Genomic DNA, 27,037 nt, shown 5'->3' with positions numbered 1-27,037 from the left:
CACAGCTGACCACTCGAAGATCATCAGTTACAGGTAAGCAACCTGTTTATCTTCTTCATGGTCTCTGTGCATCACATTGATGGGAGATTAACAAGCCTTAATCCTACCTGGAGGAGGGTGCAATGGTCCGTCAGCAGGTAAGAGACTGAAGAACAGCACGGCCCACCGACATGTACTGGTGTAGACGTAAGTCCAGCGCATAGTGTTTTACAAAGGTATGCGGGGAGGACCAGGTGGCAGCCTTGCAAATGTCCCACAGCGGAACACCCTTCATGAAAGCCGCTGAAGTGGCCATAGCTCAAGTGGAGTGGGCTATTATGGGCCCTGGAAGGGGTTTCTTGCTCAATAAATAGCAAAGTTTTATGGTTACAGTTATCCATTTAGAAAGTCTTTGGGCCGAGATCTGTTGCCCTAAGCATGCAGGAGCATAGGAAATAAAAAGTCTAGAGTTTTTCTGAGAGGGACTTACATGATGGAGATAGAAAGATAGCGCTTAAGTCCTCTGAGGGTGAAATAGGTCACTCCTCTGTTATCTTCTGAGATGGAGAAGGTTCTTCCGGTAATGAAGAAGCTTCCTGGTCTTCCGGGGTCGATCCTTCAATGGATCTAGGGGAAGACTTGGGAGAGTCAGAGTGCTCCGACAGGTGCAGTGTCGGTGACGACACTGGGTCTGCTGTTGTGACCTTTGTCTGTTCCGTAGCACCCTGTTGTGCAGAATCTCGATGATGTCGGATCGGTTTGGTGTCAGGTGATTTAGCGAAGGACGCCGACGGACCTCGCTTGGGCGGTCTGTACGAGGTTCGAGATTGGCAAAAGGCTTCCGAATACTGGTCCCAATCCATCTGGCACGGAGGAAACCAAGGAAAGGATGATTGCATCGGGTATGCCCCATATAAGTATTGCCATTGACGCTGATCCCATGGGATCTGTGGGGGTATGCGACAAGATGGAGAGCGATTTGGGGGAGCAACTTTGTGAAGATTGATCCCTTCGCGGTTCCTGCAGTTGACCTCGAGGAACCGGGCTTCGGGATCGAGGGGTCTCAGATACCGTGCGAATCCGATCGGATGAGCTCCCTTCAGTACCGGAACGCTGTGCCAGATCTATATCGCGATCGGAGTCGGAGGAGATCGTGAGCTGGGTGGACATCGAGGCGAGAATTGGAGGGCTTAGCCGACGACTCGGTGAAGCGAAGAGCTTCAGAAGAGGGACGATCGGTGCCGTCGGGTCTGATGGTGAAGTCGAAGAGGCTGGAGAAACGGATGTTTCTCAAAAGCTATGTTTCGGCTTATCCGTTTTCTTCGCCTTCTTCTTCTCCGAGTGAGATCCCTTATCCTCCTTATGCCTTTTTGCAGGCGTAGAGGACTCTGACCTAGCAGCCAAGCCCGTTCGTTTGCCAGGGCGGTCGGTGTTGGAAAGGGAGCGATCGGTATCGACTGTTTTCGAAACCGATGGTTCAGTGGATGCGATCGGTTGATTGACCCGGTCTATCGAAGTCGACAAAGACATTTTGCGCGGAGAGAGTGCCTGTTCCATTAGGGCCGCAGAGAGGCGGGCAGCCCTATTTTTCTTAGTTTGCCTGGAAAACTTCGCACAGTGCACACACGAGTCAGTTCTGTGGAGCTCCCCAAGGCACAGTAGGCACAATGTGTGGCCGTCTGGTGGGGCGATCTTACTGCCACACTTGGAACACCTTTTAAAGAAGCCCTAGCATCTTTCCATACGAATTGTCTGGGGAGAGGGTGGGAGGGGGGGAAAGGGCGAGAAAGTTCCGTTGTACCCCGCACTCCCCCCCAAAAAATTGAATATAGTCCTGGAAAACAAGATATAACTAAACGATAAACTAACAGATTTTTTCCCCCCATCTTCCTAAAGGGCAGAAGTTCACCGACTGTAGCGAAGCAATGATCGACTGATCTGAGCGGCAGTCAGAAGAGAACTGGCGGGATGTCCGCTCCCGTCTCAGTGAGCATGCACAGTGGGGCTTCTGGGCATTCGCACTGGGACGTCGGCGCGGAAATCCGCAGCTTTTAAGTTTACCGATCGTGATCGGTGCTGGCGCCTGATCCCATCAGTGTGATGCACAGAGACCACGAAGAAGATCAGACACCAGCTTTCCATTCCACACACCCCCGCCAGCATATGTGTGTGCATGTGTCCCAGTGTCTGTGTTGGCTTAAAGCCCTGAAACAGGTCCAGATTGCCAAGAAGGAAGAATAATGGGAGAGAGGGGTGCAGGGGGAGCATGATGATGGTGTGCTTCACAGACACTGAAGCACATCATTCTTATTATTTGCAGTGCATTGTTGCCACCTTTTCCTGTCATATCCAGCCTTGTGGTGTTTAGCATCAGTGTGAGCTTGTGGCATGATTTTTTTTTAAATTTTGGCCTAGCCTGGTTGTGTTACAGAATATGCACCTCAAGGCATGTATTTTCTGTAGGGGAATGTATCTGATTTCAGTTTTCCATCTTCTCCCCCATCAACCTGGTAAAAATACAGTCTTTCTCCACAATGGGGACAAAAGCAGGAAGCAAGCAACCTCAGCAGGGTATAGTGATACAGACCTCACCTGGAGATTGGCAACAATGGTTCTCCAGGCAGAAATGGCTAATTTTGAGAATAGATTCTATGCCATGGTACCTGGCTGAGGTCCCACCCATTCTCAAACTCATCCTCTCCAGGCCCCACCCACCAAATCTCCAGGGATTTCTCAACCTGGAGTTGGTAACTGCTAATTCACTTTAGCTGTCATTGAGGGAGTGCTGCTGAACAGGAGCAAGCAGCTGGGTCTAGTTAAGTCATACCAGCTGGATGACATCTAGTCACCCCAGAGGGTGTTGCCAGACCTAGGGTAGCCAATTCCCACTTGGAGCCTGAAGATTTCCTGTGTGTTTCCGGACAACAGATTTCTCTCCCCATCCCGGAGAAAATAACTGCTTTAGAAGGTAGGGTTGCCAAGTCCAGTTCAAGAAATATCTGGAGACTTTGGGGGTGGAGCCAGGAGATATTGGATGTGGAGCCAGAAGCAAGCTTGTGAAAAGCATAATTAAACTCCAAAGGCAGTTCTGGAAATCTCATTTAAAGGGACCACACACCTTTAAAATGCCTTCCCGACTCTGGAAATAATGAAGGATAGGGGCGCCTTCTTTTGGGGCTCACAAAATTGGACCCCTTGGTCCAATCTTTTTGAAACTTGGGAGGTTGTTTTGAGGAGTGGCACCAGATGCTATGCTGTAAATATGGTGCCTCTACCTAACAAAAACAGCCTCCCCAGAGATCCAGATACCCTCAGATCGATTCTCCATTATACCCAATAGGAATCGGTCTCCATAGAAAATACCTTTCCCACAGTTTCTGATAACCCTGAAGTGGGGGGAGGGCCTCCAAACTGGGGAATCCCCTGCCCCCAACTGGGGATTGGCAACCATATTGGAGGGTGGATCGCATGCTATTCTATTCACCTAAGGCCTCTTCCTTTACTGAGAAAAGCAGCTTGGGTTGCCTAGCAACAGGCTCTGGCTAGCACTTCCCAGGGGGGAAATGTGGGGCCTTGCGTCCCTGGCTATTTGTGTTGCCTTTGGAAGCTGCGTGTGCTGGGAGGCCTTTCATAAGGCCACAGTAGCTCTGTAGTCCTTTCTGAGACTGGTTGACAGTGAGGACATGGAGAAGAGTTTGCTGTCTCTGAGACAAGACTGTTAACATTCCCAGGCCTGAGAAGGAGGGCAGAGGAAAATGTCTCTCACGGTTTACTGTTTGCTTCACTGTTTGCTTCACAGCAGCATTGTTTGCGTGTGTGTGTGTGGGTGTTGGGGGCAGAGGGAGACAGATTATCCTGGACTTCTTGCAACAGGCCCTGAGGAGAGGAAGTAGTAATCAGAAAGGCTCCAGGAGAACCTCTCAGTAGAGAACTGTATTGCTCAAAGGTCAGTGGTCTTATGATATGGTTCTGGTCTGGCAGGGCTGGCAATAGGCAGGTCACAGTGAGGCTACCCAATGGTAGTGGGAAGTGGTGACAGAGTGTCAGCCAATAGCTGATGCAGTGAAGTCCCACCCAGTCCCAACGAATGAGGAAGCTGGGATTTCCCAACATGAAACCGGTTTTATGTCTATAGATAAGCTTTTGTGTACACGCATCCTTCTTCAGATACAATGAAATAGAAACAGTTGACTTTGCCACCCAACTGTGTCATTTTGTTCTCACCCATAACCACTTCAGATTTAATGTCAACTTTTTCCTTCAGATCAATGGTACAGCCATGGGCCTCCACAGTATACTAATATCTTTATGGCTGACTTGGAGCAACACCTCCTAAGCTCCCACTCACTCATCCCTCTCTTATACTTGTGAAATATTGATTACATTTTTACTGTCTGGAAATGTGGTAAAGAAGCCCTGGACATATTCCACCAGGCATTCAAAAACTTTCACCACACCATCAACCTGATGATGAACCAATCTATGCAAGAAATACATTTTCTGGATACTACTGTTAAAATACACAAGGGCGCATAGACACCACCTTATAAGCCAGAAACTTAAAAGGTAAAGGTAGTCCTCTGTGCTTGCACAGGCACCAGTCATTTCCGACTCTGGGGTGACATTGCATCATGACGTTTTCATGGCAGACTTTTTTAACGGGGTGGTTTGCCCTTGCCTTCCCTAGTCATCTACATTTCCCCCCCAGCAAGCTGGGTACTCATTTTACCAACCTTGAAAGGATGGAATGCTGAGTCAATCTTGAGCCGGCTACCTGAACCCAGCTTCCACCGGGATTGAACGCAGGTCGTGAGCAGAGAGCTCAGACTGCAGTACTGCAGCTTTACCACTCTGCACCATGGGACTTACCAGAAACTTACTAACCAACAAACATACCTACATGCCTCCAGTTATCATCCTGAACATACCAAGTGATCCATTGTATACTGTCAGGCTTTAAACTATAGCCGCATCTGCTCCAATCCTACAGTCAGTGATTCTCACCTGAGATATCTACGGCAAACCTTTTTAGAACTAAAGTATCTACCTGATTAAGTCAAGAAACATATTAAGAAGCTGTCCCGACCAGCCGTGGCCGGGACTTGGCAAGCCACCCTCCCCCACCCCCGAAGCAGCGAAGGGGCCTGCAACTGATGCCGTGCCAAACACCCACTCCCAGCCCCCAGGTCCGACACCCACCATGACCAAGGGGAGAGCCAAGAGGGACCCCTGCCTGCCCAGCCACTGCTGGAAGAAGAACCCCACAGCCCAGGGCCCGCTGCCCAAGGTCTGGGTTGAGCACAGCCATGCCCATGGAGAAGATGCCACGCTGTGTCGAGGGCTGGACAGCAGGGGAGCAGCGTGCTGCCCACTGCTCGAGGACCAGTAGGCAGCCACGGAGGAACCCTTCCACAGCCCAGGGCCAGCTGATGGTGTCAAGGCAGTTTTGCTCCAACATCTGTAATTAAAGGGGGAGGGACCAAGGAGGGAGGGGAGGTGGCAGGAATGGGAGGGTTAAGTCAGAGGAATAAGTGGCCCCAGGGAATAAATGGCCCTGGCCTGGTGGAATCAGCTCCCTGTTGAGATCCTGGCCGTACTGGATTTACTTCCGTTTTGTAGGACCTGCAAGATGGAGCTGTTTCACCAGGCCTTTGGTTGAGGCAGGCGAACATCCTTTCATTCTACTGCTTATACCATCTATTGCCCTCCCCCACACTGGGGGGATAAAACTAACAAGTCAGAATATTTGTTTTTATCTGAAATATGTGCCTGCCCGCCTATGTATATTTGTAGCTTTGTTTTATTGATATATTACTGAACCATTGCTGTATTTTAACTGTTTTATTATGACTGTGATCTGCCTTGAGCCCGTATGGGAAAGGGCAGAATATAAATCAACCAAATAAATAAATAAATAAAATAAACAAAAAATAAATAAAAGGAAGACCAGAAAGGAAATCGAGGAGGAGACAGGCAAATTAGATGGAGAGGTTGAAGGGAGCCTCCATTGTCGAGCCGGAGGGTGGGGGAAGAGCGTCAAAAGGGTGAAGTAACCCGACCTCCTCCTCCCCTTCTAAGATCTCTGGCCACAAAAAGAGGCAACTAGGGGTGCAAGAGAGGTGACGGCGACCCCAGGTCTACCTCAGGGTATGCAGGGGGAGCGTGACAGAAGCCAAAATGGTGCCAAGGGGCTCAAGGAGAAAGCTAACATGCTAATTTTAGAGTCTAATTTTGTCACCCATTTGTGCCCACACTCTACCAGCAAGGAGTTAAACAGGCTGAAGGTTGCAAGTGACACAGCAAAAGATGCTGTTTCCTGTTTAATCTACTTAATTGTAGGTTATACAAAATGTTGGGTGTTAATGAAAGAAGCCGAAATAATCTTCGATGCAATATCAAAGAACAGGTGCTATCACCTAACCATTTCAAGAAAAGTCTCTTCCAATGAGCTGTTAAACATTTAAATGCCTCAAAACTTATTTATATAAAGTAAATATATTATTTAATTACTTCTTGAATTCAATTTCAGATAGGAATTGCTGCCTAAGCTCATTGAAATGGATTACTGTCTGTGTGCTCCAGTATTCGCACAGCTCTTGATACCAGAGATGGCAAGAAGTGAGTGGCCTTCTTATAATATCACACAGCATTTTTTCCCAGGATTTCCACAAGAGGTTCTGGAACTCTGTTCCACCGTATTTCCCCAGAAAAAAAGCCCTGCACTTTATTATTTTTTATTCTACCACTATCCAAAATAACAGTAATCATATAATATTCATTCCTTATAATACAACTCCACAAATGAATTTTGTTGGGACAGTCTACAGTTCAGATGTCCTAGAGTTTTACTGCAAATAGTCACTATATAGCATACCAAATTCCAACTAAACATTTAATATAAAGAAACTCATTAAATTCAGTTTAAGCTATTCAATAAAAACAGAAGTCTATGTTTCATTAATAAAACCACAGCAGAAGAAAAGTCTTCCTGTCTGCTACAGAGGGCAAGTCAGGTGATATTTATGAGCCTCCTATTCTAAAATATTGAGGCAACCATAGAAAATCTGTGATGGTATTCCTCAGAAGGGCATTAATGGCAGATATTAAAGGCAAAAAAAAAAAAAAAATCTACATGTGAATATTTCCAATTTTCAGGCACCAGATCATGTAAGGCTTTAAGGATGAAAGCCAGCACCTTGATTTGTGACAAGAAACAAACTGGCAATCAATGAAGTGTTAATGCACAGATGCTATGTGTTTCCTTCTGCACATGCCTGTCAAAATACAGGTGGTAGTTTTTGAAAGTTCTGGGCATAAGATGCATTTCAATTGTCTAAACTCAAAGTCCCCAAGGTGTGCACAACAGAACCCATTTCTTTGACAAATCTGCCACAAACTGATAAGAGGAACCCAGTCACAGATACAATTTAGGGTTCTAAAAACAGAACTGGATCCAGGGGCAACCCCAGGCGCTGAACCTGAACCCCTCTGTGTCACAGAGCAGTAGGGAATCGGACAGCCAGAAGAAGTCCATTCGGTGTAGTCATGAAAGTGCCATGTACTTTAAACCCCTTTGTCAATCACTGCTGCTGAGCTTCTACAACCATACCTAATTTTTGTCACTGAGATGCACACACAAGACTGCACATCTTGTTGTTTAAACACTAATATTTATAAAATGGGAAGGCGTTTTGCTAATGTTTGCTAGCATCATATCTCATGTGATTATTCTATCAATCTGTTTTTAAGTCACAGATGACTTCTATATGTGAATAAATCATCAGTCTCTATCAGGATACATTAATACTTTAAATTTTCTTGCAAATTTTGAATTCTATGAAAAGTGGAAGTATGGCCAATGCAACATTTATTATTTACAATAACTATCAAAATTTTACTGTGCTTTGCACTAATCTACTTCCTTAGAAATGAATATTTCTACCAGCTTTACCTTGCAGTGAAATCATAATGCTTTGCTGATGACACCATAGATAGCTACCATGGAAACTGATATCTCAAATTCAACCTTAAGAAAGCACAGCAAAATCAAAAAGATAAAAGAGAATATATTCCTTGTCTAAAGTTAAGGATCTCAGTAGGGCTGCCAACCCCCTGGTCCGGGTGGGGAATCTCCTGCCCGGGAGGTTCTCAACCCACTGGCCCCTACGATGATGTCACCTGGAAGAGACTCATCAAAATGGCAGCACCTGTGCAGGACCGCTCGAGGCGTTTCCAGGAAAACTCTATGGTTTTCCCAGATGCTCTAGCCATTTGGGAAGTTAAAACTCTATGGTACTTTTGCATAGAGTTTTCCGGGAAACGGCTAGAGCAGCCCCACATGGGTGCCGCCATTTTGATTATGTCACTTCTGGGTGATGTCACTCATCTCGAGTGAATGTCCCCCGCCAGGGGATGAAGAGGACTTGGCAACCCTAGATCTCAGAGATAACCAAAGGGATATAGATGATGAAATGAAAGTGCTATAGTGATCAAAGAGAAGAAAGAACACCCTAAAATACATCCTAGTATGTTATAAAAACAACTGAACCTCCCAACATTTAAACAAAAAAATAATAATGTTTTGTAGTCTTTTCTATACAGTGCCAGATAAATCAAAAGGTGTATACATGCAAAATGGTAAGAAACTGTATTTCAATTCTACTTATACCAGAATAACAATAGCAGAATTTATATCTGAAAACAGATCACTCTGAATACTCAGCCTCTGCAACAGATAAAGGTAAAGGTAGTCCCCTGTGCAAGCACCACTCGTTTATGACTCTGTTGTGACGTTGCTTTTTCACAATGTTTTCACAGCAGACTTTTTATGAGGTGGTTTGCTATTGCTTTCCCCAGTCATCTTCACTTTCCCCCCAGCAAGCTGGGTACTCATTTTACCAACCTCGGAAGGATGGAAGGCTGAATCAACCTCAACCCAGCTACCTGAACCCAGCTTCCACCGGGATTGAACTCAAGTCATGAGCAGAGCTTAGGACTGCAGTACTGCAGCATTACCACTCTGCGCCACAGGGCTCTTATCTGCAACAGATAGTGAGTGTATATATATATATATATTTGTTATATATATATAACAAATATGGTAATCAAACTGACAAAATGGCCCATCAAAAAAAATGTACAAAATGAACCAAACAGAAATCACCTGTGTTCCTATGCTCTGTTGTGCAAGATTATTAATAATTACAGCAAAAACAACTGTTCAGTTTCCTCTTCATGCTGGCAACAGTATGGGAGGAAGTATTTCCAAGATAATACTAGACATAACATTGTTCAAAGGTTTCCTAGAGGCCTCTCTAGAAAACTGTCTTTCTGAAAAAGATGGTACCAACATCTTCATAAAGAAAATTGAATGTATATTCCCAGTCTTCTTCCCACTATTGGTATGGCTTAAATTTCAGAGTTAACAATAGCACAACAGTATGAAATGTAACACTTTAAAAAAAAATTCTAAAGGAATAGTAAGATCATAGGTTTTTTTGTCATCATCATATATCTTTCTTTTATATATTATATACCATTTCACAGCATAGCCCTCAAGGCAGCTTAGCACCAAACTGATAAAAATACAGTGAAATCACTATATGATATGATCATTAATTTGTCCAAATATGAAATTTAAGTAAGCAACAACAACACAATACCATTAATAATCAAGGAGGTGAAGGGGAAAAGGTCATATTAAACAAATTAGATATTATTTATCACCAAAAGCTCGAGAAAACATGAGTTGGTGGCAGAAAGAAAAGAAAGAAAGAGGAGATTCCATAGAAAGGTGATGTCTCAAAGCTGTCCACCTTGCATCAGAATCTGGAAGGTGTCACAAATCGGCCCTTGGTTCTCAGAGTCCTCCAGCCACCACTTCAGCTGTGGACTCCCAAGCTGGCTGAAAACCAAGGGAGTCCAGTATTTAAAGCCTTATTTTTCATACACATACATATATGGTTTGGGATTCTTCCTCACTAGGATCTGCAATCAGTAAAAGGAATGCTTTTGAAACTGTCTGTTTTGCCAGAAAATCTATGTGTGTAAGGGTGTTGTGTGGCAGACAAAGAAAAGCATGTGGGCTTTCCCCTGCTTTCCTTCTCTGTATCTCTGTGACTGATTTCGAACTCACCTTATGCTGCTCTCACGTTCATCTTCTCAGCGTGGCTTTTTTCCGATTTCCCACTATCTGCCCTGGGGCTGCAGCAAGGATCGTCGTTTTTATGCAGCAAACAGAAACAGCTAAAAAACCAGTTTCTGTTTGCTGTGCGAAAACGCCGATTCTTGCTGCAGCCCCAGGGCAGATAGTGGGAAATTGGAAGAAAGCTGCGCTGAGAAGATGAATGTGAGAATGGTGTAAAGTGAGTGCGAAATCGGTCTGTATGTTTCTCAGCTGGGACCATCTTCCACATTGGCTTCTTTTGAGTAGCAGTAAGAAGAAAAGCAGACTGTGACAAAATATGGATGAAACGTTTCTGAGAAGTCTTTGCAAAATAAAATTTAAAAATCAAAAGGTAAATTGCTAGCTAATCCTATATTTACAAAGAGTCTCTTTCTGGGAATGGGTCCAAGACAGAGCATCTTCCCAAAACCTGAGAGATCCCACCCTTGATATTCTTGACTCCAGGCTTGACACACACTTGCAGTCTAGGATAACAAATTAATGAATTTTCCTGCAGTCTGGGAGTTCCTTTTTGGAAACAACCAGAATTTTAGGCAGGGTGAGTGTGTCAAAATTTCCATCCAAATCTAGTCTTGACCAATTATTGCAAAAGTCTGGATTAGCCTGTCCAAGGGGAAACCAGTAAATAATCTGTCAAGGCCACTTGACAGCGTAGCTAAATGATGAAGACTGAGATTCAGTTTCCTTTCCCAGCTCAACAGATCACTATAAACCTGCCCATCCCTTTCTGGGATGTAACTTAGATTCTAATTGCCCCATTCTAACAGAGAATTTATCTTTCATACCATTTATCTTTCATAACAGAAGGCAAATAGAACAAGGCCTTTGCTGAAGATCTTAACAGTTTGGCAGGTTCCTATGGGATCAAGCAATCTGTAAAATAACCTGGCATCAGATCATTTAAGGGTTTTAAGGTAAAAACCAGTAATTTCTACTATATTTAGAAATGTCAGCATTGGGAAGGTGCATTCTCAATAGATTTATATGGTTGTGGGACTCCTTTCTGTTGTTTCCTGCATCATTTTATTACTATTAATACATGAGTATTTTTTTCCTGTAAAGTCACAGCTGACTTAAGGCAACTCCATAGGGCTTTCAAGGCAAGAGACATTCAGAGATGGTTTGCCATTGACTGCCTCTGGTATTCCTTGGTGGTCTCCCATCCAAATACTGACCAGGGCAGCAAACCCTGCTTAGCTTCCAAGTTCTGATGAGACTGGGCTAACCTGGGCTATCCAGGTCATGGCACATGAGTAGTACTGGCCAGTAAATGTGTAAGCTTCAGAAGCTGCCAAAAATTATTTCAACTAAGTGCCAGAAATTTGATCATCCATCTCTCAGCCTCCATATTGATTAAACCACATTGCTTGAGATTTTGATCAACCCTGCAAGTTCACTGCAGCTACACTGAAGTGTTCCTTTCATTGTATGAGTTTAAATATTTGAATAAACTTCTGAAGACTGGGATCAAAAAATTACATATTGACATCATTGCTTCCAAGCCACTTAGTTAAAAACATTTACAGAGATCTCTTTATCAGGCCAAGAGAGCAACAGAAAACAATATGACCATATCAATAATGAGTTATAACTAAGGATGAGATGTTGTTCTATGGCAACTGAAATGCAAGTTGGAATTATGGCTTCTATCGAATTGGGGTTGAGGTACTTCCAGAACAGGCCCTAGTTTCTTGCTTTCTTTCAGGTTCCGGGCATTATTCTGGAATACATAAAATGTCCCGTATTATCCCTGGTTCTACAGGGTTCACTACAATGTATACGGGCCTCCAACAGCTAAGAGAACACCAGTATCACTACCCTCTCAGGACAAGGAAGGCTTCAGACCAAATGAGAGTTCCTCTGGAATGTTCTAGTGCAGGGGTGGCCAGTGGTAGCTCTCCAGATGTTTTTGCCTACAGCTCCCATCAGCCCCAGCCATTGGCCATGCTGGCAGGGGCTGATGAGAGTTGTAGGCAAAAAAAAATCTGGAGAGCTACCATTGGCCACCCCTGTTCTAGTGTATCTTGGAGTGGAGGCCCTGGACTTATTGTCCTCTCTACAAAACTATTAATGTGAGAACCTAATACTTTTTGCTCACAAGGTATTATACACATACAAGATGGTTTTACTGTGGCATCTTCTTTGTGTTTATGAATTTCTGAGGCAACTGCAAACTACAGAGATTCTGCTATTCAGGAACATGAGGCAAAGCATACAGGCATTCAAAAGGCATATTTCGGTCTCTACATTTTAATCATGATCCTTTAGCCTAAAATTTAGTAGTTTGTTATCCTTGTTAATTTCCTTTTGTTGTTGGGTTTCTGTTTTTTGTTTTTGCCTCTCTTATGGTTTCCTGGTTTTTCTTCTGCATTCCCTTCACTAGTTAAGCCTTCTTATATCTAGAAAATGTTAGACTTTTGGTCCCATACTCTCTCTCAATTCCTATGCACATATGAAACTATTTTATGCTGGGTTGGAACCAAAACTAACACTCTGATGATGGAATGACACTTCTGGAATGAAGGATGATTTTCTTCCCCCTAGTTTAGAACCTGACCCCATACACACATACACAGTAGATGCATTCACACATACTAAATAATGTGCTTTGCAACTGGATTTTTACTTTCTGTTGCAGTGGAGCTAGCCCACTGAGCCACATCATTGTTCCATCTATCTCACCGCTGACTGCTCCACCTGGCAGAGCCTCTAGGGTCTGAAGCAGAGAATGTTTTTCCCCAGCACATGCTATCTGAGGACCTTTAACTAGAGGATAACATAGGTTGCAACTTTAAGCTTGAAACCAGTTCCACCTACTCTGTGCTTTACTGCTAAACTAAATTAATCTGCTAGTTAAGTCAATTTTACTTTTCTCTCAGATCACTTCCTACAGATCATGTTATCACTTCATTTATTGCATTCCCCTGTTCTCAGCTTTATGCAGGTCCATAGCTAAAGGAGGGCCCTGTGGGGGGGGCCCTGTTCATAACTTCTGGGTGAGGCTCCCCAACCCAAGGACCCAACCAGCTGTGGGACCTCTGCCACCTCCTCCTCCTTTCTGCCCCCCCAGGATTCAAATCGCACTGGAGGTATGCCTCTGGGAGCCGTTTAAAGACCCTGTCAACCAACTGGTCAGCAGAGTCTTTAAATTGCTTATGGAGGTTGGTAGCTGTTCCTGCTGTCCAGTGCAATTTGGATGGTGTGGGGAGGTGGTGGCCTGAAACCTTTCCTTTCTGCCTTCATTGTGGCTTAACAGTCACCCCCTCCCCCATTCGAATCACACTGGGCAGCAGGAGCAGCCCCCAGCTTCCATGTGCAATTCAAAAACCCAGCTAACCAGCTGGTCAGCAGGGTCTTTAAATTGGTCCCAGAGGCTGACAGCTGTTTCTGCACATCTCTGGTTTGATTGGAATCATGGGGGGAAGGAGGCGCAGCCCGCAACCTCTGCCATGTCTTGGCAGCCTCCCCCCTGCAATTCAAATTGCCCAGAGGAGTGGCAGAAGCAACCACCATAGCCAGCCTCCAGAAACAATTTAAAGACCCTGCCGAGTCTGGGATGATTTGAATTGCGGTGGGGAGGCTGTCAAGTCATGGCAGAGATGGTAGGCAGCCCCCTCCCCCCCTTCAACAATTCCAATCATGCCAGAGGTACATAGGAACAGCCACCAGCCTCTGGGAGGCATTTAAAGACCCTGCTGAGCAGACATCTTTAAATTGCACATAGAGTCTGGGGGCTGCTCCTGCCGTCTGGTGCAATATGAATGGCAGCAGGAGGCAGGGGTGGGCCTCAAGCTGTGGTGGGGGCAGGACAGTGGAAAGGGAAGGTTGGGTGAGGATTTTTTAGTGGGGATTTTTTTAGGTGGGGACACTTTTTAAAAATTCAGGTGCTCCCCTGAATTTTTAAAAAGCCCCCCAATCTAAAAAAATTCTGGCTATACCTCCGGCTTTATGATGCTGGGTTGTTTTTTTTTTTGTGTGTATGCATGTTTTAATATCCATTCCATTTCCTAGAAAGACACTGAATCCTCAAAACTACTTCTCCCACAAGGCCTTTTCCATTAGGACATATTTAGGGTCAAATTAAACAAGCTGGATCTGATATTCTGCAAAAAAAAAAAAAGAGAGAGAGAGAGAGAAGAAGGAGGGGAGGGGGATAAGTTCTCCCAGGGCAATTTGACTAAGGATGATGGCATGGAAGAAAGTCATGAACCATTTCACCCTTTCCTTCCCACCTTGTGCTGCAGTTATGAACCAAATACATTGAATGGTTAAAAAAAACTCTTCTGTAGGTTTGGCTTCTAGAGTTAAAGAATTAGTAGTACTTATGTTTTAAAAAGAGTCTGATACTCATAGATATCTTTTCTTTGTAATTTTGTTTTCTTTATGCAATGAAAATGCTTTTCAAAGTGGTTACCACTTGTGAGATGCTCCAGGAATGTGAACCCAGTCCTCAGATAGTGCATATGTATGAACAGCATTGACATTTTTATTTTGAAACCAGCATATGATTTATTCCAAGGACATAACTGACAACTGTGTCGTTCCTATTTCTTGATGAGCTTGGTAAGGGTTAAGTGTGTGCACTTGACTATTCTTCTACACAATACTTCCAGGGAAAGCCTAAAGCAGATTAAAATATGTCAGAAACTTCAAAGCAGAACACTGTTCTTTCAAAGAGATTTTCATTTAGCACACACAAAAACCTGAAGAAGCAATTCTTGACTGCACAACAGAGATGCAATCTGATAAATAGCCTCCCAATGTTCAAGGCCAGAATTGTGAAAAACCATACCATCCACAATTTCATCCATTGGCTCACCACCTATCTCATTTTATTGCAACTTCTTCAGCCTATCAATGATACAAAATTACATTTCTTACCGCTTAAAGGAGATGCCAGACGTTCTGCAGGTAAAGGACTGCTCTCATTTGCTTTAGCCACACTGGGGATGTTTTCTTTTTCAAGCAATCTATCCACCATCGCAATAATGCAGTTTAAACTTTTCCCTACATTGGTCCATACTCTGTCCTGAAAAAAGAAGCATCCACATCACTACTCAGCATGAGAAGATGCATTAAAAGGCAAATGGATTAATCATCAGACTTCTAGCATTGGATTATTAGAGCCAGGCATGGAGGAAAAGATGCTGAAAACAGTCAAGCATGGTGAGGAGATGGGGGGAGGGATTAGCTCATCCTGTCCATTTATTCCAATTGAGAAACTGGGAAAAGAAAAAAGGTTCACTCACATGCCAGTTCACACCCCTGCAAGTGAAAAGTTTAATTGCCTATAGCACCTTGCACTGCCATGCATTAGACATGTAGCAATTGAAAAAAAAAACCCAGATGTAGACTTTGCCATTGAACTGTAGAACTCAGAAGATTATTACAGTAATGATGAACATTTAAAATAGGTAGTAAAAATATAAAATGTTAGGAGTTGGGAAATGAACACTTGTAAATAAAACATATGTATGCTGAATAGTTGCTGAACTCACAAAACTAAAAGACAGTAACACAAAGTTACCCATTATCCAGTTACATTATATACCAATAATGTAAAGCATGTTTTCATTCTCATTTGCCAAACTACAGCATATCAAAATTAATTTCTTTGTGCTATGACTCATTGGAAAGGCAAAATATACTTTAAGTGACTATCTGGATTAGGTAAAGCATCATACACACATACACACATATAAGTTTATACACACATACTAGATAGATAGATAGATAGATAGATAGATAGATAGATAGATAGATAGATAGATAGATAGATAGATAGATAGATAGATATGTAAAATATAATATACATAAATATAAATAAAATATATAAAATATTAAAAATTAACTTTTAATTGATTTATGCCTTATATCACAAAATGGTAATAGATAAAGGCATTATTAGTATTAGTTATTCACAGGGGGATTTATTAGGTTTTCAACAGTGCTTTGAAATTTTAAATTGGTCAGTTCACATGTTATAGCTCAAATTAGAAAGGTAGGTAGGGAAAATTGTCTTTGGACCCTTTGATGATATCATAAAAAGCTTAAAGTATCAATCAGAATGGGTTATCACATACAAATACAGAGGCATACACCTTTCAGAAGAAAACATACAGAAGTTTTGCCACCTTACCTGATACAGACATTGAGTCTGGCTCACAGACTAAGGCCGTTTTCCCACTTACCTTACCCCGGAGCAACGTTCCTCTTCACCGCGCTGCGTCTGCGCGGATTTCGCACAAACTGCTGCGCAGCACCAGGAAGAGCCGCGTAGTCCCGGGGCTTTTGCGTCGCAAATGTAAACCTGCTTTTTGGTGGTTTACATTTGCGACACAAAAGCCCCGGGACTACACGGCTCTTCCTGGTGCTGCGCAGCAGTTTCTGCGAAATCCGCGCAGACGCAGCGTGGTGAAGAGGGACGTCACTCCGGGGTAAGGTAAGTGGGAAAACGGCCCTTAGGTTCTCATTGTCCAAAGCAACAATTTTGAATTGTATAGCATCCGTATTTTTATGCTAAGTTATTTTCCCACACATTCTCCTTCTATAAATAACTTTATTTTTGCTATTTCTTTATACTATTTTCTGTTTTAAAAAATAAGTTTTATTTTGAGCGTGTAAGGGAATACAAGATAAAAAAGGGAATGGGGGAAAATGCATAAGAAATATAGTTATCAGGATCACAACGTAAAGGGCAATTTTACAGGTATTAAGGACATTCCTTGGTCAAAATATGTGTTTATATTTTAAAAAGTATATGGCATAATAGCTAAAAATTGTGACATTTATCTATATAAAAACAAGTGTCCTGCCTAACTTATCAACATCCAGCCCAAACCACTGGACCTAGAAAACCAAAATTCAGGGAATGCATTCTTTTCATTACAGCAGCATCCACTAAGAAGGGATCTTTAGAAATTCAACCCCTAAAAGCGGTAAAATGTGTTTTCGTAAAGGGGGCAACACTTTGCTATGTGCCTTGCAGGCTGCTGCATGATTGCACAGCCTTCTCTCTGATTGGTCAGTTGTGGAGTTCTGTGTTCTGAGGTAAAAATCAGTAAAAAGAGACTGCAGACAGTTGAAGACAGCTGGTCTTCAGGGAACTTCAGTCTTCAGTGTAATAAAAAAAATAATTCTAGACTCCTGAACAGGTGTTTGGGATGTTTGCGCACAAGGGGTGTTTTGAGGCACAGAGCATAACACTCAAAGACATCAAGGGTGATGATGAAATGATGTGGGGAGACACTGTGCTGCTGGCTGGAGACTTCTGGCAGTCTTTGCCAGAAATGCAAAGGGGAACTCAAGCTGATGAGGTTAAAGCACATTGTCAAGCTATCATACCTGAGGGCATTCATCAGGAAGCTCTCACTAAGGATAAATATGAGGGTCCACCTGTCCACATTCCACTGGGGAATTCTCCTACTAAAAATAGGGGATGGAGAGTATTCCCAGTCCAAGAGAAAGGTGACCATCCCTGCAGGCCTGGCCTCAGTAGTCAGGACCCTACCAGGCCTAACAGCCATAATCTACTACTATCACGGAAAAGTCCATGGACTGCCTGTGTGAGCATGCCATTCTGACTCCCAAGAACAACAAGGCTGCCATTATTAATTACACTCTACTTAATTCCTTTGAAGGGGCAGAAATGGACTCAGTGGTGCAAATTGATGATGCAGTCCACAACCCTGTGAAGTTCCTCAACACCCTCAGCCCTCCTGGCTTCCCAGTCCACAAGCTTCTCCTCAAAGTGGAGGCTCCAGTGATGCTGCTGTGGAACCTCATCCCACCCAAACTCTGCAATATCAGCAGACTGCAAGTGAAGGCACTCTACAAAAATGTCATTGAGGCCACATTGCTCACCGACAGTGCTTGAGGGGAGTCGGTGTTCATACCACACATGCCACTCGTACCACTGGATAACCCTGTCAAGTTCAGGAGGCTGAACTTCCCCCTCAAGGTCTGCTTTGCTATGACCATCAACAAATCCCAGGAGCAAACACTGAAGGTGGCAGGAATTGACATAATAGAGCAGGGGTGGCCAACAGTAGCTCTCCAGATGTTTTTTGCCTACAACTCCCATCAGCCCCAGCCATTGGCCATGCTGGCTGGGGCTGATGGGAGTTGTAGGCAAAAAACATCTGGAGAGCTACCGTTGGCCACCCCTGTAATAGAGGACTGCTTCACCCAGCAGCCTGGTGATTCAAGCACCTGATGGCAGAACCACCAATGTGGTCTACAAAGAGGTCCTTCAGTAGGGAAAAAAGTGTGTACATAATTTTCACTTAATTTTTTACACAACAATCTTCTCTTTTTTATTTCTTCAACAAATGTTATATTTCAAAATTCATTCCATGAACACACTTCACGTGACTCAAACACCTTTGTGAAGGTTGGGTACTATGCTATTATATCACAAAACCAATTCCAACAACAAAACACCCTCCCTCACACACAAAAAATTACATACCCAGAAGTATTATAAGTGGATTAAAGGTAGTTAAATACCATAGTGAAGCACAGGTTTCAAGCTACTAATATAAATGGCATGATGGTTTAGATATATAAATGTCATGAAAGATTAAACATATTTATGACATAATAGCTTAAAATCCTATAACAACCTACTTGTTATATTCTACCATTTTTTCATAGTATATTATTGTTTTCCCCTATCTTGTCAATCTTATATTTTATAAGATATATGCTCATAGAGATTTTTATAAAAAATTTGCATAACAGTTTGTTATAATGGAAATTACATAGAAATACATCCTTAATAGTTCATATTAAGACTCTCTTATAGTATTATTGTATACTATTAAACCATTCAATCAATCAAGTTTATTATGGTCAAAAGACCAGCAAGGTTATTAAACCATTCAAATGTGTAACTACAGAGATTACTTATAATAATTATAGAAAGTTTTTCAGTTATTTTCGGATTCATCTTTCAGTCTCTGATTAAGGTAGTTTGTCAGTTTTGCCATAACTGCATATCCTTGCATCTTCGTCTATCCAGTTCTCAAGAGTTGGACAACCCTCAATTTTTCACTTTGCTGCAAATACTACTCTTGCTGCAGTTAACATGTATCTGAACAATTCATATATTCTTCTTTCTGCATTTACTGGTATAATTCCTAGTAGCATTGTTTCTGGTAGCACAGCATATTTGATATTCAAAAATGTTTGAATTTTAGTATGTATTTCTGTCCAATACTGTTTTCAATGGCTGATGATTCACCTATTTTCTAGGGTATTCGAAAGATTTACTTTGCCTATAACAAAGACTTCACTAACAGCTTCCAATATGAACAATAGTCTAATCAATTGTGTATCTCAAAAGAGAAAATATGAACTAATGTGTCTTTAGCTGAAAAAGCATGAAGCACTGAATAATTGACTTTCCATAGGATCAGAAAATCAAGATACACATATAATTATTTTTAAAAAAACCTGAACTCCCATTCTCCCTCCCGTGAAATCAAACCTGATCTACTATACCTTTAAAAATACCTAGCAATATACTTTTTTATATCCCATTTCTATAAATACTGAGAAGTTTATCTGAATTCCAGTACAATATAATGACAGCAAATTAAACATAAATTTGCCTTTGTTTTAGGGTTGCTTTGTCCTTATTTGATTTTTTTAAATTACTAAAATGCAACAATTAACAAGCTTGCAATAAAAGACTTTAGTTAAGTGTCTAATTAATTTTGATATGACAGTCTAGAACAGAGATGGCCAATGTCATGCCCATGGACACTATGATATCCACCAAAAATTTTCCTAGCATCTGCCAAATGTTTTTAGAAAATGGATGGGGTCAGGTGGTGCCTCTATCCAGCAAAGCTGGAGATTTGGAGATTTGATTGGCTGTGCAGAGTTTTATAAAAATTACTTTGGAAGCAGCTCCCACTACAGCTCAAGGTACGGTTGCCAACCCCCAGATCCTAGTGGGGGATCCTCTGGTTTTGGGGGCTCTTCTCCACCACAGATCAGCTGGCTGGGGGGGAACCCTCCCCTAAACAGGGACCTCACCATGTGATGCCCCCAACATGATAACATCACTTAGAAGAGATGTTATCACACCGGGGACTTCACACAGGGATGCCCTGGTATTTGGGCAAACTCCATGGTTTTGAGGATGAAAAAACATCCCTGCCCACACCTGGAATGCACACCAAATCCCCCACCATTGGGTTGCCAGGCCCCTAGTCTGGGTGGGGGTTCCCCAGATATTGGGGGCTCCAATATGCTGCCAGCCACCTGGTTGGCACGGAAGTCCCACCCCCTAATAGCCCCTCCCACATTGATGACAATGACACAATGATGTCACATGGAAGTGGCATCATCATGCTGGGCACATTATAACCACAAAGTTTTGTCCAAAATGCTGTGCAGCGCAACATGCCAATAATGATGATGTCACTTCTGTGTGATGCCATTATGCCAGCAATGTCATGTGCAGCAATGTTGCACCACCCTCTCCACTCCCAGAAGACTTCCTTCTACCCCCCCCCCCCCAGCTGGGTAAGTAGATCTGGCAACCCCACCCTGCTGGATGGCAATCCTGGCTCAAGGAGCTTCACTGTGTCATTGAAGATAAGGCATGGCATCCATTTTGTGACTGTCTCTGCCTCCTGTGGCAGCCGTTTTGTGGCAGCGGTTTTACATCAGAATTCCACAGTGTCAAAAAGGTTGGGGACCTATAGATCTTTGTAAACATGCAGATGTAAGAACCAAACTGGCTCCTCAACCAGAACCAATACAACTTTAAAACTTTCAAGCATCACAAAAAATTTTCCTCTTACAAAAAATGCATCTATAAAATAGATAGTAAAAACTTGTATTTGGCTGTTTACAATAAATACAGATGGCTGACAGAGTTCTGAATTCACATTATAAACATGTTCCAAATTTGAATCCAAGATCCAAATTGGCCCAATTCAGGCCAATTTGGATTTTACTCAAAGCAGCCTGCATTTTTACTGTGACAGGAGAAACATTTCTGTAGGTCTAATATTAGGAGGGCTGATTCTTGTCACATATTAATTTATGTTAGGCAATTAACTTCACTGGAGGTACTCCCAATTTACACTGATAACTACTGAGATATACTGGGACATGGGCCAAGCTTCACTGTCAAATTTTATGCAAGTCTCAGTGGTTCAGAATAGCAATGATGAGATCCAGCCTCCCGAGCCTCTCTCTGCTTTCTGATTCACAAGTGGGAGAGGTTTCCCCCCTTTAAACCATTACATTTTCATGACTGTAAGATTTAAAATAGAATCACTGTACAATGCAGTCAAGACACATATTTTTATCTTCTAAGGAGACTGAAATTCAGTGTTGGGTCATTCAAGATCTAAATTGCTATTATGGAACTAGTGCCCTGGCAGACATTCAAGTTCAACTAAATTATCCTTGCCACTCTGGAACAAAGGTCTTTCTCTCTCTCTGAACTGACTATACCACCCTTCTTGTCTCTGCTATCTCACTCCTTGCTCCTACCCAAAGACAGTGTAACCTTTATGCTTAGGTCTCTCAGAAAGCTGAGATGTCCCTCAGATAAAGTTTAAGTAGCTAACTAATGCAAAAAGGTATTTATTTATTTACTTTATTTAGGCCCCACCTTTCTCCCCAATGGAGACCCAAAGTGGCTTACATTGCCCTCCGCTCTTCCATTTTATCCTCTCACAACAATCATGTGAGATGGATTAGGCTGAGTGTGTGTTATTGGCCCAAGGGCACCCAGCAAGCTTCTATGGCAGATTGGGGATTCAGTTTTGCCAAATACAATATTTATTATTTTTAATATGCTAAGGACATAGAACTTTTCTCAATTTATTTAAGATTTTGAAATACCTCACTTTACAAAATGGATTTGAGCAAGTAGAGCCTGTCCAATGAGTGCAGTGTTTCCGTTTGTTCATTGTTACTCAAATAGTGCAGTGATACCAGCCATGTTAACCAGCTAGAAGTATAAAGGCCTTCCAAGTGGCACTCTGCCCAACTTAATTCTTGCATTATGTATGGCATGACTTTTTATCCTCCCTGAAGGGAGGTTTTAGAATGATAGAAGCAGCTGGCAAGAGTAAATGGGAGCAGCTATTCAGAGACAATCTGTAACCATCAACTGAAATACTTTCTTCACAATGTAGCATTGCATTGATGCTGCATATGAATATTACTATGAATTACACTTCTCTCAGTAGCTTAATCTATATTGATCTTAACTACCTGTCAGTATTTGTAACATATATCATTATGGTACATAACTCAACTTTTAGCATGACCTGGTAACTCTTTGTAAACGTGCAAGGGAAGCCTTTCCCCAACCTGGATACGGAATTATTATTCCACCAGAACACTTCTCTCCTGTGCAGTTTTCTCTGAATGTTCTTCCGCTTCTTCTTTCAAAGAAGAAAGGGCAGAAAGGGAAATAATTCCCCCAAGAGGTATTTATGACATCCAACAAGCACCTGTTTAGTAGTGATACCAGTCTCCAGGTGGGACCTGGAGATCCCCCAAAATTACAGCTCCTCTCCAGACTACAGATATGAGGTCCCACAGAGAAAAGGGATGTTTTGGAAGGCAGACTCTATGACATTGTACCAATGAGGTCCCTGTCCTTCCCAGGCTCCATCTCCAAATCTTCAGAAGCTTCCCAGTCTGGTTCTGGCAACCCTACAATCGCATTCCCTTCCAATGGCTGGGGGAGTGGGGACCTTGAAGCCCAACTGCCTAGGGTTTATTGGTGGAACACTGCTCATGGATCTGTGATGTGATCCCACAAGACAATTGGTTTGGAGACAAAAAACAAACAAACCCACACCAAACCCTTCCTAGAGATGTGATCAATGGTAATGTCATCTAAATTAAATACCAAAATATGTCATGTGCCATTACAATATTCCAGAATCCAAAAACAACAAGACTAACCAAATCTGAGCCTGAATGAAGTGCCTGGAAAATCCTTACTAGGTTTGCCATGATTAGATAGGAACAAAAATTACATGTTTAGCATGTTCTAGCCATGTACAAAACTTTAAGATAACAGTTATCAATTAATTTCCAACCGATATTAACTCATGATTTTGGATAAAAAGAATTTCATAAAATCACAGAATATGGAAATATTTTATGAGGTTATTCTGCCCAAAATACAGGATTTATGGCTGGATCAAACCATCTTTCAAAAGGAGGTGTTAGTGGTCACATCTTTCCCATGTTTCCCTCATCCAGCAGTCCCTTCTAATACCGGGAAAGTTGGTTCCTGAAGTCAGGGGACCCACATGGATAAATTACCAAACTGGTTGGGGAGTTGCACTGAGGAGAGAAAAGGTGGTAAAATTAACTCCTGCCTCTTGTGTAAGCAGAACTGGAACTTGCAAAAGAAAACCATTTTGCCACTCTTTCTCCTTCACTGCAGCTCCTTGACTTACATGGCTATTACTCTACATGGTCCTGATGCCCACGAATCAGTTTCCTGGTAGTGCTAAGGAATTAAAAACAGATCCAAGATCTGATATCCTTGTACCAACAAACTGCTGTGTTAAACCCTAATTTAAGAGCTGGGGTTGGAGCTAGGGCTGCCAAGCCCCAGGTGGGGGCAAGTGTATTTTCTATCCCTAGGTACTATTGCCCACTGCCACCTGAAACAGTGGCAAGAGGTTTTGTTTTTTAAAGACAGCTTTATGTACTTCCTGAAAGTGACAAAGAGTAGTTTTAGGAATTGCTGGGAACTCTAAGGTTTTACTATAGAGTTTCTGGTGATTCCTAGCGCTGTGCTATCCTTTGTCACTTCTGGTAGGTACATGAGGCTTCAATTAAAAAAAAAAACCTCTTCTGATTCTGCACTCCCACCCCCACCTTCCTACTGGCCAACTCTAGTAGCAACTCCTAGCCCAGCTCCATTCAAAGGCAAGACTTCTGATGCAAGCCAAAAGCCCTGCCTAGGAGATGAGGATGGCTGCTCCAGCCCTAACTCTTAAACTGTTCCAGCCTTGCTTCTTCAGGACAGAATCAAAAGGGTGCATAGCCGGTGATGGCCTGCAGGTCATAGTTTGAACACCCCTGCTTTATAATTTCTGACAAGCCAAACTCTGGAGTCCTGTTAAAAGGAACCGATACTATGCATGACACAGTGAGAAAGAAAAGCAGACCAGGATAATGTGCTGATTTTAACAACAACAATTCAAGTTAAAGAATGTTTATACAAGATGAAGTGCCAGAATATTTTTAACTTTTAAGAAATCAACAATTTGAGGGTAAGGACACATTTCAGATTAAACTGAAAAGGTATTTTCTCAAGCTTCCCAAGAATTATGGATGGGTTAGGAAGTCTCCTACTATATTCATGAACATCATTGTTCAAGTCTTCTAAAAATGGATGTACTATTTAACTTTCATGGCAAAATGGATTATTTCCCAACATGCAGGGAAACATGCACAGAAACTTTTGAAATGCCTCCGAGACCCATAATGAAATCAGATAATCCGGTAACACATTTAATCATTTTTTTTAACAAAAACCACTCCAAGAATTCAATGACTAACATTTTGTACAAATAAAAATGTGTTTTACTGAATTTTTGGGATCCGAAGAGAGGAAATATATACACTTGTTCATTAAAATAAATGAATTCACTAAATCTAAGTTACATAAATAGTTTTACAGTACAGTTCTAAGAATCTTTCACTGGGCGTAAGTCCCTTTGAATAGACCTCAGTAGAATTCTGATAGCCCTACTTTGGATTTCTTCTTCTTATAGAGGGTTGGTTGAAGCTTCCAACAACTATTTCCTCTCTTTTTGTGAATACTTTTGGACGCTGGTTTCAATGCAATTTTGAATGATTTCTTACCTAAATTGTTCCTTTTTATTTTTCTGTGTCAGTGCATAAAGAAGAGAAATGCAAACCATTCTTTTTTTTTAAACTGAGCATATAGCAGTTAGAACAAAGAGAACACATGCAGAACAAGCACATTACTGCCTTTCCATGTATATAGAGGGCAAACACACTGAAAATTTAAGTTTTGCTGAACCTGACCTCTTTTTTAGAATTATACAGAAGAGAGGTCTGTGTAATTGACTTTTTATCATAAAGATACTTAGGAACTTTGAAAGCATCCAAATAATAGAACTTAGAAGTTACTTACCCACTCTTCTTCATCATATTCTGAATGGTGAGGTATAGAATCCTGTCTTTTAATCTCATGTGGATGCTCCTGATTTGGCTGATCACCACTTTCTTCAACACTGATACTTGGCACAGCTGGGCTTTTTAGGACACAACCTGGGCGGGCCATGTATAGAGCTAAAAGGGCACTTCTGATCAGCTGATCCTTAAATGCATGCACAAATAACTCTGTCTAGAATTAAAGGGAATGTGCAATTAGCAAGTAGGAAATATGCATACAAATTACTATATGAACAGCAGACAGATCCCAGTAGGCAGCCATTTTGGTCTGAAGCAATAGAACAAAGCAATAGACAAGTGCACCTTTAAGACCAACTAAGTTTTATTCAGAATGTACGCTCTTAAGCAGACTTCATCAGACAAAATCTGAATGGCAAGCAGCAATTTTTAATATAAGTGGGCAGTGAGTTGGTCTGTAGAATCATGGGAATGTTTTTAGCAGATTAAAAGAATCACAAATAGGGATCTGTGTTTTTTAGTGTTAGAACAAAGCAGGGCTGAAACAACACTGTAGGGTGATAAAAAACAGACTGCTGTTGTAGTTGCAAAGTGCCATAAATCTAGTACCGTTTTTGCACACAGCTTACCTCGCAGTCACAATCCTGTTCCCTCCGTAGCTAAAACCCAGTTTATGTTTGCTACGCAGAAGCTGCGGCACTTCCTGTAGCTCCGGCGCAGATGGTGGGAAATCCGACCGGACGCTGCGGAGGGAACAGGATTGTGACTGCGAGGTAAACTGTGTGCAAAAACGGTAACAGATCCCTATTTGTGATTCTTTTAATCTGCTAAAAACATTCCCATGATTCTAAGACCAGCTCACTGCCCACTTATATTAAGAATTGCTGCTTTCCATTCCAATTTTGTCTGATGAAGTCTGCTTAAGAGCATACAAAAGCTTACATTCTGAATAAAACTTAGTTGGTCTTAAAGGTGCACTTGTCTACCGCTTTGTTCTATATGAACAGTAGGTCCAAGTGGGAAACTGTTGGTCTGAAGCAGTAGAACAAAGATTGAGTCCAGTGCCACTGGATTAAAACTTTTTTCTATATGAACAATAGTTAACAATGACTGCACACAACTGGCCAGAAAATAAATTATTATGGGTCAAAGTGTGAAAGAAGGAATTTATGGAATGGTTCTCTTGTATTCTTCCTGCAGACCATCCTGAAGCTGCTACTGAAGACTGGGGAGTCCTGAAAACAAAGTCAAATGGTGCAAGGGGATGTAGTAAGAAGAGGAAAATCAAAACAGATAATTATTTTTCTAATTTCCCCTCAACCTAAAGCTTTCTGTCCTCCCATGGTGTTTTTCAAGGGGAAAAATGGTTAAATGAAAAAGGGAAAAGGGAGGAAAGCCCTGTGAACTCCATCTATACATATTATCTTGATTAAATTCAAATAATACTTGGGTTCTTGTGTTAATTCTCTAAGACAAATGAAGCAGCTGAACAACCTGAGTGTGTCTGGTGTTGAAGGAAGCAAGGGTCTTTTATGGAGAGGTACAGCAAGCCAGTCCTCTTACAGTGCCATTCTAAACTAGGGCTGCCAATCCCCAGGTGGGGGCAAGGAATCTGCCAGTTTGGAGGCCCTCCCCCTGCTTCAGGGTCATCAGAAAGTATGTGGGGGGGGGGAGGGAAATGTCTGCTGGGCACTCCATTATTCCCTA

General features: G+C 42.2%; 1 protein-coding gene across 7 annotated transcripts in view; it reads right to left on the bottom strand.

The window, feature by feature from the left end:
* INPP4B (inositol polyphosphate-4-phosphatase type II B) overlaps positions 1 to 27,037 on the bottom strand; it is a 394,186-nt gene that overhangs the window by 105,405 nt on the left and 261,744 nt on the right. For all 7 annotated transcript variants that reach the window (XM_060246716.1, XM_060246717.1, XM_060246715.1 and 4 more), the window contains 2 exons: positions 25,332 to 25,544; positions 15,047 to 15,194 (listed from right to left, as the gene is read on the bottom strand). In XM_060246716.1, coding sequence (XP_060102699.1) covers positions 15,047 to 15,194; positions 25,332 to 25,544 — 361 coding nt within the window. The remainder of the gene's footprint in view (positions 1 to 15,046; positions 15,195 to 25,331; positions 25,545 to 27,037) is intronic.

Source organism: Heteronotia binoei, chromosome 9, assembly GCF_032191835.1.
Source record: "Heteronotia binoei isolate CCM8104 ecotype False Entrance Well chromosome 9, APGP_CSIRO_Hbin_v1, whole genome shotgun sequence".
NCBI lineage: Eukaryota > Metazoa > Chordata > Lepidosauria > Squamata > Gekkonidae > Heteronotia > Heteronotia binoei.
This window is presented reverse-complemented; position numbering and strand designations above follow the sequence as displayed.